Source organism: Battus philenor, unplaced genomic scaffold (genome assembly GCF_028537555.1).
Source record: "Battus philenor isolate CCGP_79_NKW_IND1 unplaced genomic scaffold, ilBatPhil1.0.hap1 SCAF_13, whole genome shotgun sequence".
In the NCBI taxonomy this organism is placed as follows: domain Eukaryota; kingdom Metazoa; phylum Arthropoda; class Insecta; order Lepidoptera; family Papilionidae; genus Battus; species Battus philenor.
In genome coordinates, this window is record NW_027181675.1 from 2,388,225 (window position 1) to 2,405,683 (window position 17,459).

Genomic DNA, 17,459 nt, shown 5'->3' on the forward strand with positions numbered 1-17,459 from the left:
TAATGATGTATACAAAACTTAAAATGATTCTATTGGGCACTTTAAATCAACATGACTAGTTTGATACTATTATATTTACGTAGACCACACAACGTTTTGGAGCTGTGGCAAACCATTTAAACGCACTAAATAACTAATAACAATAAAAACTCATACGCAGGACAATTATCTAAATTTATATCCGTGAAGCCTCTCTTTTAATCCATACTGCGTCGGATGTGGTCGGGTCATGAGTTAAACAAAAGTTCGAGTAGCAAATCTTCGTCGGCGTCCATTGGTGATTCGGGTGCCAGGTAATCTATGATCCTGTAGCATTAAAAACATTATTACAGCAATATTTATAATAACACAAGACTTAATAAAGCATTGAATAAATTAAAAAAAAAGATAAAATTTATTCAACGTTGGAACTTTTAACAGAACTCTTATTGATTTCTTTAATTTATTTTATTATTGTTTCTCAAAGTGTTACAGTTGTGGAGAAGAAACATGAAGAAACGCCACAACAATACATCTTTTTCTTTCAAGTTTAACAATACAGATTTATATATACCCTTTATTAGATATAGCCTAAATGAAACTAAAATAATCAAGCCACATCATTGCTAAGAATTCAATTTACATTTAACGGGCGTTTAGAGTTTTGTAAATAGTAGTACAATAATGTAGTACAATTAATTAAAATTACATTAAAAAATCTGAATCTGAATTACATTTGAATTTGAGACTTTTTGCAATCGAAACTTTGGTACAGCCAGTTTTTCACAGTACCTTGTAAATAAACTTTGAACTTACCCTCTTTTTTTTGATGTCATAATCGTTTTAAACATTTATAAAATAATCTAACAAACAAAAATATTTGGTAAGAATTATTCCTTTCCCTTTCATAATTAATCAAATGACTCGACAAAAATAAACGTATAAATTAGGTGATAATTGAATCTTGGCGATAAATACATGCATTAGTGTCACGTAGCATTAAAATTTATGTTTTATTGAAAATATATATATATATTTTTGTTCATACGTTAGTTTTGTATTTTTGTAAGCTCGTTTATTTGTAAATTAAATGCACGTAATGTGATATCTACTCATCACCTCGATATTTAACAATTAGAAACTTAATTACAACGATACTATCGCATGAATATGTATATGTTTAAAAATGTTTTGTCATCTTTTTAAGTAATCACTTATTTATCGATTATTAAATTAAAAAGACTAATAAAAAGTCTTATGCTTTGTTGAAAAAACATCGCTATGATATTTATTATCGAAATTGAAAATCGATTTAAAATTATTGTGTGTAAAAATCATAGTAATAAGTGTTATATATTTTTTAATATATTAAGATTCAATTTGATTATTCATAGTTAAGATGTCTGTTGGGTAAGTCAGCAAACTTATCAGTTTTATATATTATTGACAATCCTATTTTTAAAACATAAAAAATTATTTTTATCAAACTTTTATTACTTTTTAAATGTCAAATTATTCTGATAGAATATGAATTGAATGAAATTCATATAAATTTACAAATAAATATTGATTTGACAAAGTTCTCTTTGATAAAACTTTATGTCACAATAGGGTGACCTGCAATTTAGAATTATGTTTTTTTTACAATCATAGACAAACCTATTGGGCGTGGGCGGCGTATTGGTGGTGGGCGGCGATGAGCTTGGGCGGGCACCCTGGAACTGCAGGCCCACCCTCACGTTTTCTGCTCGTGCGCTCTGCAACCTACAAAGGGTTTAACTTTGATAGCACTGTTTTTTCAGTTACAATTTTACACATACGTATTTATAAAAAAATTTTTTTATCGTAAATGATAATGGTCACACGTTGAAATTTAAATTATATTAGATACAAGATTTTATTTAATAGGCAACAATATTGACTCTTCAAACCTTTGTTAAATAAGGTTCAGGTGTTGTAATTTAACCATCATCAGGTCAGCCGATAGACATCTTTTTCAAGATATAGGCCCTCTCTAAAGATCTCTACGAGTGGTGACCACAAAGCGTTACGCGGCGTGGGGAAGTCCCACACTAGGTACAACGACGACATAGTAAAGATCACGGGAAGCGAATGCAGGCAGCGCAGGATCGAAGAAGGAGGCCTATGTCTTGCAGTGGACGTCCTTCGGCTGAAAAGAAGCAGAAGGAGAAGAAGAAAGAGCTCCAGAATGGCCGGTCTTGCACAGCTTGCACCGAATGAGTTACAACTTGACTGTGTCGTCGATCCACTTAGAAGGCTTACCCACGCTGCGTCTACCGGATAGTGGCTGCCACTCGAAAATCTTTCATTACTTATTTACATACAAGTAATTTATATACTCTAAGTTCTCAATATATTCATCTTTTAAATCTGTAATGTGTCAAAATGGTTTCTAATTCGTATCTCTACAGGCTCTGAATTGAAATTTCATGAATTTTTAATCTGCCTACAAGTAGCTTTAATTCCTATGTAAATTCAAAGTATCAATCTGTGACATTATTTTGTTTTAGTACATACCGTGGTCGCCGATAATTGATAACATTTTTGATAAGATTACTATAGACTAGGACATTACGACTTTTACAACAATAAATAATATCACGTTTTATTTCGTATATTTGTTTGTATTATTGATTTTACGAAATTTCCTCTTAATTTGATATTGCGGTATTTTCATATTAACTATACATTAGTCTTATTGTCATAAACAATACATTTTATTACTATAATACAATGATAAAAAAATGTAGTCTAGCAACGCGGTATCAAAAAAGTTTTATTTGATATCATCTACAAAATCTTCTTATGACATTTTTAAGACCAGACGGTATAGGTCTTAAATCAAAACATCTTTTAAAATTTCTACTAGACTTATTTTTTTTAATTTTTTTTAAATTAATTTGAAGAATATAATACTGGCCATTATTTTACTAATCATCATTTTAATTTTATAATTTTTGTTAAATTGAACAATTAAAAGATTAAACTTAAATTGGGAAAACTGTAAATATTGATATAGATAGGAAAATGTTTGAAAAGTTTATCGATTGCAAATAACTTACACTTGTAGATATTTCCTCCCATGTGCTGATTGCGTGAAATAAATTGTAAATTTTGAAACGTTTTGAAATTGTTACATATATATGCTTAAATATTATTAGCTTGATGTATTATAAAAATTAACAAGATTTAGTTAAACATTAAGGACAAATATATATGAAAATAATGCCTAAACCTGTAATAAAAAGCCTATCAAATAACTTTGACAAGTTACTGGTTATAAGAAAAGTAGACGGTAAAAGTATAAAAAAAAAACCTATAAAGAAGGTTCTAGACCTGTTGGCGGAAGTATTGGCAAAACTATCTAATAGCGTAATTATTAAGCGTAACAAAATCGTGTATCAAGAAATGTTGCAAGGGGTAAATGAATGCTATGAGAATGATAGAAAAAAGTATGAGAAAGAGAGTGTGAAAATAGGAAGATTTATGTCCCTCACCCAAATATAAAATGTGGAAAAGAGAGGCCCATAATAATGGGCCTCTCTTTCCCATATCATTTCCCGTTATTACGGGGCCCAATAAATATGTATATATATTTATATATAAATGCATTACTTACTTGATTTTCGACTGACGCATGAATTGTTGAATTTTTCTAGCCGCTTGATTCTGACGCCGTTGGGAATACGTTCTTCTGGAACATTTGTTTGTTTCATTAAACACTATTTCAAATTTTAGAATAAGAAAGAGATTTAATTTAACGCTTCTTTTTGCTGCCAATCATTCCAATGAGAAGTGAATATTTGAGTAAGATACTTTTAATAATATGCAAAACCTACAAAGAATTAAATGCAAAAATTTTTGGAGTTGAATATTTTTGGCGATTCTAAAAACTCTTTCAAAAATTCGAAGCTATATATTATATGTATCAAGGCTATATAATGGTGAATGTATACTTCATTTTCTTTCAATTGAATTATGGTACACTCTATTCAATAATGAATAGTTTCATAAATAATGAATATGGTAATGAAAATAAAAAGAAAAATCATTTTTCAAAATCGGATTACTAAAAATTGAAATAATTTATAATTTACTATCCGTTTTTTTGTTTCAAATTTTGCACTGATAGAAATTATAGACCTGCCGCATTCATATTAAAAAAATAATCAATGTAACATATTTCAGAATGATTACTTTATACATGGTGTTTAGTGACAGTGATCAATCATCATGTATAGTTCTTAAAGATGTATAAACAATTTAGAATGAGCTTAGAGAGCGAGAAATAAATATAAATAGTACTAACTTAATAGGTGTGGCGGAGATTCGTCTCTCTCGCATAGAACGGTATCCGCGTTGGATGACTGTTGCCGCTGCGTGCATTTGTTTCAAGTAAGCGAACTGTAAAAAGAAAAACAATTAATAGAAATAAATATTCTTCAGATTCTTTTCCACTAAAAAAGCCCGTAGAGTCTATAAATTTTAAGAACTTAGCAGTGTAGATGCAAACCGAAATATAAATACTTCGTATTGTTGTAACTACACATGAAGATAGACTAGCAAACAATTTAAAGAGGGATTTATTACTTCTTCTCTTTTTTAAGCGGCGGACGACCACTGTAAGATGCACTGCGATGCTTACATCCAGCAACTTCTCTTCACCTAGGGGTCTATTAATCCTAGTAGGGCACGAGTTATATGCCCCCTCTACTGCCATTTTAGACAAGCAAACTTTGGAGCTATATCGGCGATCTTGGTTCTGCAGAACTCTTCCTTTTTGATTCAATCTAGCACCAAAACTTCGAATTTGAATGATTTGGTCTCTGTGACCTTCTAGCCTCTGTGAGATTTTATATGGAGCCCGTCGTTACTACTTACCATATTTTTTTTAATTTTTAATTTAATATTCTTTATTGTACACGATGAGATACATAATATACAGATACAATAATATACAGAAAAGTACAATGGGCGGTCTTATCACTCAAGGCAATCTCTTACAGACAACCATAGTAAGGAAAAGATAATAGTACTTATAAAGGGTAGTTCACGTGTACAAAAAAAATACATATTCACAAACAAATGAACATAAATATACATAAACATACATAGACATACATACATACGTATAACATATATACTTATAATAAAAAAGTATTACTTTAATATATACTTAATACTAAATATAATTTAATATTTACTATAATATATTTCTAACCTGTTTGTATCGACGATAGCAATTCTGGATAGTGATAGCAGCTGCCGCAGCGCGTCTCTGCAACTGGCGACCGCGGTACTGACGGTACGCCTTCTGAATGGTTATTGCTGCCGAATACAGTTCCCTTTGCTCGCGATCTGCAACACATTATATATCACCTTTATCATCATTCCAGTTGTAGGACATCCACTACTATATATAGGCCGAACTTCCTCCGTAATTTATGGTAAAGGATTAAATTGACTGAAAAAGAAGTGTTGGTAGGAGACTGACATCCTCGCTGAAAAACTTACGACAGTGTTTTGGAATGAACACCCGTTCGATATTCATGTTATGAGTAGTGCATTGCACTATTTACCCTGCCAAGATGGCATCCTAATCCTAATATTTGGTGCCTGTAATAATTGTCTGAAGGTATTAAAACACAGAGTCTAATTAATCTAGTCTTCTTATTTATATACATTGCACCGACCGATACAAATCAGAGCTGCGATATTAAGGACTAAGATTGACCTAATGGTCGTTGACCTTCGTAAGAAGATTCGAGAGAGATTTCGAACATGACTACAAATTTAAAATTGCAGATAAAGTGTAAATATACTCACCGTTCAAAGTCAAACTTGAAAAGTGGGTTGTAGCGTTTAGAAACTCTTGGAGAGTGGCAGATGGTGTTCCTGGTAGGGTAGCACGGGGTGATGGTGGTGGTGGAGACAGGGCTGATCCCGGAGACACGGAACCCGACGAGCACGGAGTAGAGCCACCGCAATATCTAAATGACGAAAGTATTTTATCGGGAATAATGAAATAATTATCTTTGTACAAAGAAACTTATACTTGATTAGGTAGATAAAATATGTAAAAACAAGTAAATTAATTATAATTATAATATTTTTATACCACTTTCGGGGAAACCAACCAATTCAGGCTTAAACCTGTGATATTTGAGAAACGAGGTCAAGGAAGAGAGGAGATATATGAAAGAAAATTAGTATGTAGAGGAATGCTATGGAATCATAAAATGAAAGAAGAGGAAAATAAGATCATGTGAAAAATAAAAGAAGAGTAAAGAAATAAAAAATAAGTGAAAAGAATTATTTCAAAAATGTAAATGCCCTATCCCAAAATCTGATAGAGGAGTACGAGAGGTCTCATAACGGATGCTATTAAAAAAGAAAAAATCTATGGAGGCGAGATTAGATAAGACTTCTTTTTAAATATACAACGAAATGTCGAATTTCTAATTCCAAGATGCATTACTGAAATTGATTGCAAAGTAGAACGTCGTCTTTTTCACAGATAAAAAAATAATTCAGTCAGATTTATGAGAAATACAAATAATAAAAGATTAATATTTAAAATAAACATTTATGATAATAATAAAAGATAATAGATGATCATAGATTTCACTCGATTCAGTCAGGAAATTACAGGTTGGATTTAAGTGGAAGGGTAAATTGTTGAACATAAATAAGGTAAACATTAAGTGGTTAAGGCACTCGAATTTCTAAGCCTCTTTGTCGTTTCAGCCCATAGATAACCTGAAAGGAATAGTCCTCAGAGATATCTATGTGGGGATATACCATAATCGCCATGCTAGGCAGGCGGGTTATAGATCAGTGTGGTACCATGGTACGCAGAAAACGCTGCCATCCATCTTATGAAAATTTGTTTCTGGGCAGTGACAATCCTATATGATTATTGCACAAAGTGTGAATGTATAACATTGTATCTTAGGAATCGAACCCGTGACCAATGATCGCAATTCTATCTTCATCGCTGAGCTACAATTGTTTTTCAATTTCTCCACTTGCAAATAGAGAAATATTTAAGACCAGAGGAATTCAATTATTTATATAGAAAATTTTACCAGGATTACTGCCTCAACGACACGTCGAGTAAACGTACTATATTTAGGACGGATGACAGATGTCAGAGTAAAGATTTCTTTAATGGTTGTAACATACTACGCTCGACCTATCATTAGTCCGAATAGTAACAACAACGTCTTAAAGTCCTGCGGTCTATTTCAGGTATGCTAATAAATCGCGTCTTGTAATTTATTTTTTTTAGAATCGACCGAGAGCTTCTACAGTTATATTAATCGTATTTTATGTTCTAATTTAATTAATTATTAAAATGAATGAGATACCTGTAGGTATTGTCGCAAAATTCGAAACTAAATTCAGTGTTAAAAGTAGTGGTGTCGTCCAGAAGAGGGACCATCAAGACATCTTCGCTTCCCGTTGTTCCACCTTCCAGGCCGCATCCTGATAGAAGAGATGAGCTTTCGTTCTGTAAAATAAAAGTATTCGTTATTTATATAGATTATATACTTAACATTGTCTCGAGCGAAACCTACTGTATCAAATGCTTGATAACTTAAGTATAAAATCGTTTCACTGGCAGTAATGTTTCTATTATCGATATTACGAAAAATCTCAATTCAGAAGCTAAAAGTGATGTCCATGCCCTGCCTACTTAAGTAGCTATCGAAGGTGCTACGCTCGAAGTTGTATATGACTATATACATCTGGGACAAACCGTTCAGCTTTGTAAGACCAACTTCGAAAAAAAGATTGGCAACGGTACGATGCTCCGAAAACTCTTCTCCTCCTAAATTCAATTACCTTCAATGTTTGAAGACAAAAGTCTTTGATCAATGTGTGTTGCCGATGATGATATATGGATCCGAGATGTGGTCACTTATGACAGGTCTCATACGAAGGCTCAAGATTATCCAGAGAGTAGTGGAGAGGGAAATATTTGAAGTTTTGCTGCGAGATCGATTCAGAAATCAGGTGATCCGCAGAAGATCACCGATGTATACATCACTAAAAGGAAATAATTTGATAATATGTATATCATACCTTTATTCTTTCTGGCATGGCGGCTATGATTTGCTCTGCCAGCGTGAACACCCGGTCATCCTGCTCCCCTGAAAATTTGTTATGAAGTACAATCTCGAACTGAATAATTTGATATATTTACCGTATCGCTTTAAATTCCTTTTACACTCATATTTCTTTTTTTACAAACACGCATCACATAGTGCTTTAAAGTAAAAACATCTAACAAAATAAATAAAAAAAAATGATTTTTTTTTCAATTAATATCACAAATAAATGAACCATTATAGTTTTATATTTGTAAGTATGGATGTATAGACATATTAAAAGTTGTAAACATTGTAAATAATAAACAATTTGTTACCTGTAAATATGATAAGACAGTTTTTACAACAAGAGTATTTCAATGTAAGGTGTAATACAAAAGAAACACATTTAGCGTAACACGTGACAGTAAAATGAAGTGCTGTATTAAAATTATAAAACTTACCTTTTGGATAATTCAAAAAAACTTTTATAATTAAACACTACACATAAAAAGCACCAAATAGATATATTTTCATGCAACCATCTGTAATGCCATGCAGTGTAAAGTCTCTATGGTGTACCGGACCTGTAAATTGTGTTCTGAAACGTTTCTGGAAAGTTCTGAAGAGAAAGCTGTCTGTATGAAGTGTCTGAAGTTTTGTGATTTGACCAATACGAACCACTGAAAGCGACACCGATTAACAACACCGAGTAAACTAAACCGAATTTCTACTCAAGTACATCTTACAAATCATTACATATTACATTAATAATAAAACAATATAAGTAATTATACATTCGGTTTAGTTTAATGTACATCTACGAACAACACCTGGTATCTCCGCTCGATTTTGGATACAGAGTAATAGAAGAAACTACAAGTGGTCTACCGATAGCAATGACCGGCTACTGGTTGGCAATAGAAAGGTTCAGATACACAGACAACCGTTGTTTAGAAGAAGAACGGGCGGCCTTAGCGGCAATGCAACTACTACATTCACAACATCGATATAGTCGAGCGGAGGGTTTTGCTGCCTCTTGAAATGGTATAGAGTTCGTTGTTCTTAATTTAAAATCATAAAACGATTCTAATTTTAAAATTTTAATCCAGAACATTTTTATATATTATACTATCCGAATTTACAGTTAAAATGCATTTTAATGCGTTAAATGCGATATTACATCGATATTTCATTTATTGTCACCCAACTGTCAGCGTGTTAAAACAAAAATCATTTTATTTATTATTTTATTTAATCGTAATAGAAACCAAAATAATAAATAAATCCGTATTTTACCATAACATTTTACTCGAATGTTGAAGTATACGAAAGCAATAAAATTGCTAAATTCACACAAAATTTAAAATTTTTTGTACTCGAATTCTGCAATTCGACAGATGATTAAGAGTAAACAAATAAATAGACGCGCTTTTATCGTAATTTACTGAAATAGACAAAAGTATTAAAAATAACAAATAAATGTGATATTCACGTAAAAAATATTTGAATGCTGATATAGACAAAAAAAATAGACGCGAATTTTACGTAAATAATTAATCGAATCTTTTGAGAGTGTTGATCAGAGACGTCTATACCATTTCGCGTGCGGCACCGAACTGACCTGCAGTAGAGGGTGGTGTTGGGGAGACGTCGGGCGAGGAGGCTGTTGACAGCGCCTCCACGTCTATGAGCGGGCTCGACGCCCGCCGCGGCGCCGTCTCGCCTGCACAACAGCGGGCGTGGGCACAGCTGGCCAGCGAATGAGCTCCTTCTAACTCTCGCATACCTTTCTAACCTCTAAGCCTCTAAACACCGAAGCCTTCGCCTACATCTTGAAAATTATTATTGACTGCAATCTTGTCTCACGTAGCGTCTTTTGATAAATACACAAAAGACTAGTAATATCCTACTTATATTTCGAGTAATCTACGTTTTGTTTCGACGAATACGATCCATATTGCTGTATTCAGAAGATACGGAGAATGATCACAACAAAGAGGTGAAAATTTATTTGATATTTTGGCTTTCGTGACACCTTTAACATCTGATTTACATCAATTTTTAGACTTTCAAATCAATATTATTTTAATTTCCAATTTTTTTGCATAAACATATACATTAATTAAAATTTAAGTTTCCCTTAATATATATATTTAATATATATAAACATTATTGGAAATTATCCATCTTGATTACTACTAGCCAATGGAAGATTATGAAATAATTTTTTTTCTCCTCTGAAGTTAGTTAATTTTTCTCTTTGCATCTGCATAAGAGACACTATCTACAGTGAGATAAAGATAGAGTGAGGTATGAAAAAAAAACCAAATAACCTCCACTAATCTCAATAATTAACAGTAATTTTTAAGTTAAGAACGAAGATTGCATCAATATACATTCAATTACATGGTCGATAACAGCTCAAGAAGAAGGAACTCACTCTGCATTTATACCCTTTGACAACCTCGTAGATTTCGTTCACCGTTTATCGCTTCATTAACGCGTTTAAAAGCAAAATATAAATTCTATGAAAAATCTCTTATTCGTCAATAAAGGCGCCGTGCCGATATAAATAAATAATTTTCAGCAAATGAAAATTTAACTGTCTATGAAATGGATGGTCGATGAATGGTTTACACACTTACAGAGAGCCAGGTCCATGCGCCTCCCGATCTTCGACTCGCCGAGGCTATCTTCGGACGTGTCCGAATCTAAAGGTAACGACATGCTTCTTTCCCACCTGTGAATTAATTCAAATAGAGCAGGGCTTCTTAAACTATGGGTTGCGACCCCAAATGGAGACGCGTAGCAAAATTCTGGGGTCGAGAGATTTTAATGTCAAATATTTATATATACCATTTTATAACATCACTAGAGTTGGCGGAATACAGGGGACTTGCAGCGTCTAGACACGCGCATTTCTTGAAGTTTTTAAACTAATATAAATACAATTTTATAATTTTTGTGCAATTTTTAATTTTAGATTTTTGTATGTTTCAAAGCGAATTCCAAAACTATATATTTTGATATGTATATGTACATTGTTACCTAATAAATAAATCATCAAAAAAATATTAATTTATTTTCTTCTGTTTCTATGGGGTCGTCAAGTAACTTGAAATCATGAATGGGGTCGTGAATGACAAAAGTTTAAGAAGCCCTGAAATAGAGACATTTGTTCCATGTCTCAAAATTACTTTTTGTCTCACTCATCATTGTTTGCCTATCTAGCCATGATATATGGATGATGCAGACTTAAACTGGTCATTGTGAACTTGACTTTCTATTTACTGTTACTAATTTACATTGAATCTCTAATACGATCAGATAGTTTTGTTCAGAAAACTTACTGCGTAATTTGTTATATTTTAGTTCAATAAATCTAAGTATGTACAATTTTTTAAAGTCAATGTTAATTAGGACAGTATTTTTTATATTTTTTGCTTTTACCTGGCAGATAAGTTCACATCTCCTTTATCGATAGCTGAGCTGGATCGAAATGCGTCAGCCATGTTGATTCCGCTATCAATCGATGGTCTTTTCACCAAATTACTCTCTAAGCTTCCGATTCTTCCTTTTTGCGATAGGCTGTAAAATATCATAAATATCGGTGTAAATAACTAAATGAGTAAAACGTACAAAAATGTTTTAGTTATCGTAATATATTCAAACTCATGATCATGATGACTTTCTGCCAAGTTGGAAGAGCAGTCCAATCTGTGATGGTGAACACCGATGTAAAGAGGCTTCTTTAAATTTGCTACGTGGTGGTGCAGCTCCGAGCTTCGCAATTTCTCTCCCTACAACGCGACAAACCTAACACCCAACGGCTAATCCATGCAATGTTGAGTAGTTACGTCTCATTGAAAATATAATTGTAAATTATAGTAATCACACAGATCATTATTTGTGTATGTCAAGGGAAAAACAAAAGATCTTCTCTTTTAACGAAATGCTTTAATTAATATAGATATGAAGGTTTCAAACAAAAATCTTGATGAAGCTGATAAATCTACCTAAACAGATTTTTTATTAGCCTTATACAATACATTATATTAAGCCAATCTCAAAACCTTAATGGCGATCTATTCCGCAAGTTACATGTACTTATCCACTCCACAAGTTACATGTAGTTACTGGCAGTTTCACTTGTCAATCCGTTGAACTACATCGCCCAGTACAGTACAGTGCAGAAAACCCGAATATAGCCCTTCTTGTTGCTCCTTTAGCGATAATGAACTTGCCAATATGTTTATAAATATACCTGTGAGGCCGACGAAATACAGCATCTCCTGTAGGCGGATGAATCCGGTCGAGCATGGCAGCGAGACGGGAATGCCCCGCGCGACGAGCAGCTGCAGCAGCTGCCCGACCTCCAGCCTCCTGTCTGGTGCCAGCACTCCAGCGAGCCAGCACTACAGCAGTCTCCACATGACCGGCAGCACTGGCCACCATCTGGAAAATAATAAAATAGCTGCTTAGTCACATACACTTGGCAGAGCAGTTGTGATGGAGCACAGCGCTTCTCAAAGTGCAAATTGCATCAAAGCAATAACCGAGAGAGATATTTTAAGCCAAGCTTTTAAATATACAAGATTATTAGTCTTAGGTGTATTTTTGAACGGATGAATATACATATATTTTTTTATCAATTAATATTTAGTGCAATTTATCAAAACTCAATGGTTTCTGAAATAAAAAATAACGTAACGATAATTTAGTAAGGAAATACGTTTTCAAAATTCGAACCATTTGACTGTTTTGGCAGAAAGTTATCTAAATGTAACTTATTTCTGCATGACGCTTTATACAAAGCGATTGTAAATAGGTGCGGGAGCTTTAAAGCTTTTTGCCTACATATGAGTTATACATTCACCCTGTCATATCTTTTACACCTATATCTAATCATCCTGTATAGCAAAAATGGCTTCAATTAGCTAAAGCTATGCTATTTGTAATTGTAATTTAATGTCAGCTTAACACTTACCTGTTCAGTTTGATCGAAATCCGATCGATACCAAAAAGCCTTTATATTTTTTTAGTTAAAGATAGTGAATTTCTTTATACTTTCTTTAGCTATTTTAGTTCTTGCTAAATATCATAATTATTTATATTTTTTTTGTTAAATTATTTTAGTATGAAAGATAGGAATTATACTTATTGTTTTATACTACTATACATACATTATGAGAATAAACATATACAAAAATAATACGTAAAAAAACACGTAGTTTTAGTATACAACAATAATTATTTTTTCATATGGTTTTCAATATTTCGGCTGAGTATGTTATAAAGTTGCTTGTATTTCTGAACGAAACATCCATTTTATGAAATAAGTAAACTATGCATGTTACCGATCTATTCCTTTTTTAAATGTACATTTTATCAATTGCTAGTAGTAGTGTTCCGATAGACTGTATACCGCCAGAAGTTATCGGCTTGTTCCATTCCTACATAAAATAAAAACTGATATTGATCGATTAAATTTGAAATAGAAAAATATCAGTTACGAGCTACAACGGGAATTTATATTTAGAACGTGTAACTGTAATTCGTGCGAAGTTCACGAAGAACTGTTAATCGCGAAAACTTCATAGTGAACTGTCAATTTTTTAATAGTCATTATTTTTGCTGGCATTTCGCTAGTTTCTGTCCATATTTTTTATCATTTCTTCAAGTTTAAAAGATATATGTGTACATATATAAATATTTACATATGTACATAGACAACTATTTCAATTTCTAATTGATTCGGTTTTTCAGCCTGTAGATATCCAAGTCTTAGGCCTTGCTTAATCGCCCCGCTTGGTAGCCGGGTTGGCGAACGCAGTGTGGTATTATGTTTGTGTGCAGTGGCAATCTTGTACAATTAATGCACACACAAAGTGTGAACTATATATTTATATATTAAACCTTAAAAATTTTGTTCTAAAATAAATGAAACATAATGTATTTTGATGTAAATTTAGTTATTTCTTAAAAAGTTTGCTCTCACCAAAGGGGTACAATTATCGCTATCCCTTGCTCCTAAATTCACTTCCTTCTCCAAAGCCAAACTGTTATCATCCTGCCTCCAACGTAGCAGTACTGTGGTCAGTTTCGTATAACCCAAAGCTGCGGCCAAATGTAGGATCGTTGAATTGTCTTCCCCAGGCTCTGTGGTGAAGCCTTCCGCGTTACCCAGAGATCGAGAGCTGAGTATATTGCAGAATGTAACAAGCCGCTCCTCAAATTTTGGATTCGAGTAAAGTTGCACATCTTCAACCTAAAAACATATTACGAGTATTTGTTTAATAATATTCACTCAATAATTTATAGATAGTCTGTGGTTTAAAAGTTCTGGAATGGAAACCACAGGCAAACGCAGCACGTGCACTTCAAGGTAGACTGGTGACCGTTGAAGAAGTTGGATGCAAGCCTCTTCCAACTGTTCCTATTGTAAATCTATCGGGGAGACTTCAATCTATCAATGGACTTCCTATGGATGAAATGATGTCAGCGAATAAAGTCAGCCCACATGACCAGGTAACCTTGTTATGGTCGACGGAACACGCTGGATGCCTCTTCCAACTGCTTCTATTGTAAATATACGAGGGTGAATCAAAAAATTCTGGGAATCAATATTAAAAAATGCAAAGATTTAAATAATAATATTTTATTTTTCTACATAATCTCACTCCAATGCAATGCATTTAGAATAACGCGTTTCTAACTTCCTTATTCCTTGTGAAAAAAAATTATTTTCTTGACTCTCGAAAAAGTCCTCTACGGCAGCTATAACCGCGTCTTTATCGTGAAATTTTGTTCCACGAATTTCCTCTTTTAATTTTGGAAATAAGTGAAAATCACTTGGGGCTAAGTCCGGAGAATATGGTGGGTGGTCAAGGAGATTGAAGCCAGCACAGCGGATTGCGTTGAGCGCAACTTCCGATCGATGAGCAGGAGCGTTATCTTGAAGGAACAACACGCCCAACGACAGTTTTCCACGATGTTTTTCTTTAATAGCTTCACGCACTTTCGGGATTAAATTTGCATAATAGGGTCCAGTAATCATCTGGCCTTTTGGCATGTAATCAATAAAAAAGATTCCTTCACTATCCCAGAACACAGAGGCCATAACTTTGCCAGCGGTAGGAGCAACTCGAAATTTCTTAATGGATGGAGAGGATGGTCGTTTCCAAGACATGCTTTGTCTTTTAGTTTCAGGATCAAAATGGTGGACCCACGTTTCATCCATGGTGACAAGACGACGGCAAAAATTATCCGAATCACGCTGGAACATTTCGAGATTACGCTTGGAAATTTCCAAACGTCGCTTTTTGTTTTCGTCGGTTAACATTCGTGGAACCCATCTTGCAGACACTTTTTTGAACCCCAGTGAAACAATTAAAATGGATTGAACGCTACCAAAAGATATCTTTAGGATCTCAGCTATATGTTTTATAGTCATTCTTCTGTCTTCCAAAACCAGATTCTCAACCTTTTTGACATTTTCTTCTGTAACGGAGGTTGAAGGCCGCCCAGAACGCGGGTCATCTTTACAGCTTGATCTACCTCTTTTAAATTCAGCCACCCAGTACGCAACCGTAGAATAGGGTACAGCATCACCCCCTAATGTCTGCTGAATGTCCAAAAAAATTTCCTTCGTATACATTTTTTTCAAACTGAGATATTTTATCACCGCACGTAACTCACTTTTATCCATATTTTTGACTTTTTAGCAACTTGTTGCACAAAAAAATTTATTACATGCGAACGAACTGACAAAAACAAGTGACAGTCTGCATAAATATAGTGTGATAGACACTCTTTACTTTGAATATCGAACTTGATCCAAAAAGATTTCATATATATGCACTTCTAAGAACTTTTTGATTCACCCTGGTAGGGGGACGTATCTATTCAGCAGACCTATGGTTGAAATAATGATGATAAATATATGATACAGGGTAGACCACTACTCACGAGACCACATGACCTTCTTTAGGTCGGAAGAGTCCATGAACACCGCTTGGGAGACATATTAGATCTTATTGGAAATATATAAGGGAGACTTATGTCTATCAGTGAACTTCTATCTTATAATATCTTAAAAATATATATCTCTTATATATCTTAAAAATATCTAACTATCTTATATATATACATATATATATATATACACCATACCTTGTTAATGTCTTCGGAAGTATAGAAAGACTCATGTCCTTACGTTTAAAATGATGATGATGTTATACGACATTATAAAAACATGCTTTATTTACTACCTTATCGATATAAAAATTATCAAAAATATAGTATATTAATATTATTTTAGGTGTACAGATCAATTTATATAGAATATAATGTTTTAATTTACATCAAAATAAATTTAACCATCTGAGCATATATTTTTATACAAAAGAACGTTGTTTGCCGTTCTAGCATTAACAGTTTCCAAAAACCTTCCAGAAACCTCTTATTCATTCAGTTCAAGGTCTCCCTCTAATCGTTACACTGTTCATTTTTTATTTGCAGTTGAAAAGTCGAATAATTCTCAAGTCACTAAAGAAATCGTCTTAAGTAAAGGCCCCTTGGTTATTTACTTGACGATATTTTTCTAAGAAGAATTATCAAAAGTTTGACTCTTTTATGATAATTACATTACCGACATGTACGATATACATTGCTGTTTATATACCTGGTTGTTATCATCCATGGGCTCAGTCTTCACTTGTAACCGGCCATGTAATCGTTGTAATCGTTGCAAAAGTGAAAACCGCCGAAAATCCAACGATGGTAAAGGGGCAGATGCGGGTGAGGATGGCGCAGGTGTTGGACCAGCTTTGTATTCGAAAACCACGGTATCGGAAACAACTCGACCTCCTCGAGCCACTTGCAATGCTGCTAAACCCGCTTCGTGAGCTGAAATTTCAGAAATTTTACAGTTAACAGTTAAGATGATCTATATTGTTTTTAACGGAAGTACAACATAATAAACAGTTGTTATAACCATCTAATGGATTCAGGCGTTATTGCGGAAGTCCATCCTAAATAAGAAAAGGACCAATATATAGCTACTTCCGCCAATGCAGTAGTAGTCGTGCAATAAAATGCACTGCCCGCCAGCCCGCTGATAAATGCGCATGCGGCAAATAATGCGAATTACACAACTACCACCGTTAAATCACTCAACACGTGTTTCACCCCTCCACGGAGCATCCTCATGAGTAATGATACACCGATTAGTGCCAAACACAGAATCTTTGCTATCTATGGGTCCTTTTCTTACTTAGTTGTTACAAAGTGGTAGAGGAACCAAAACATATAAATAAAAACACTGCTTTGAGTTTGACCACTGAAACAACGAACTTTTACTTA

At 33.6% G+C, this 17,459-nt stretch overlaps 1 protein-coding gene across 1 annotated transcript in view; it reads right to left on the reverse strand.

The window, feature by feature from the left end:
• Positions 1-216: 216 nt before the first annotated feature.
• Positions 217-17,459, reverse strand: part of Camta (Calmodulin-binding transcription activator) — a 68,099-nt gene continuing 50,856 nt past the window's right edge. Inside the window, exons 7-21 of the mRNA XM_068777060.1 lie at positions 16,780-17,003; positions 14,095-14,364; positions 12,361-12,551; positions 11,547-11,684; positions 10,742-10,836; positions 9,718-9,819; positions 8,089-8,156; positions 7,371-7,513; positions 6,760-6,774; positions 5,827-5,990; positions 5,222-5,358; positions 4,310-4,404; positions 3,620-3,694; positions 1,639-1,743; positions 217-306 (exon numbers count right to left, since the gene is read on the reverse strand). Coding sequence (XP_068633161.1) covers positions 228-306; positions 1,639-1,743; positions 3,620-3,694; positions 4,310-4,404; positions 5,222-5,358; positions 5,827-5,990; positions 6,760-6,774; positions 7,371-7,513; positions 8,089-8,156; positions 9,718-9,819; positions 10,742-10,836; positions 11,547-11,684; positions 12,361-12,551; positions 14,095-14,364; positions 16,780-17,003 — 1,901 coding nt within the window. The 3' untranslated portion in view covers positions 217-227. The remainder of the gene's footprint in view (positions 307-1,638; positions 1,744-3,619; positions 3,695-4,309; positions 4,405-5,221; positions 5,359-5,826; positions 5,991-6,759; positions 6,775-7,370; positions 7,514-8,088; positions 8,157-9,717; positions 9,820-10,741; positions 10,837-11,546; positions 11,685-12,360; positions 12,552-14,094; positions 14,365-16,779; positions 17,004-17,459) is intronic.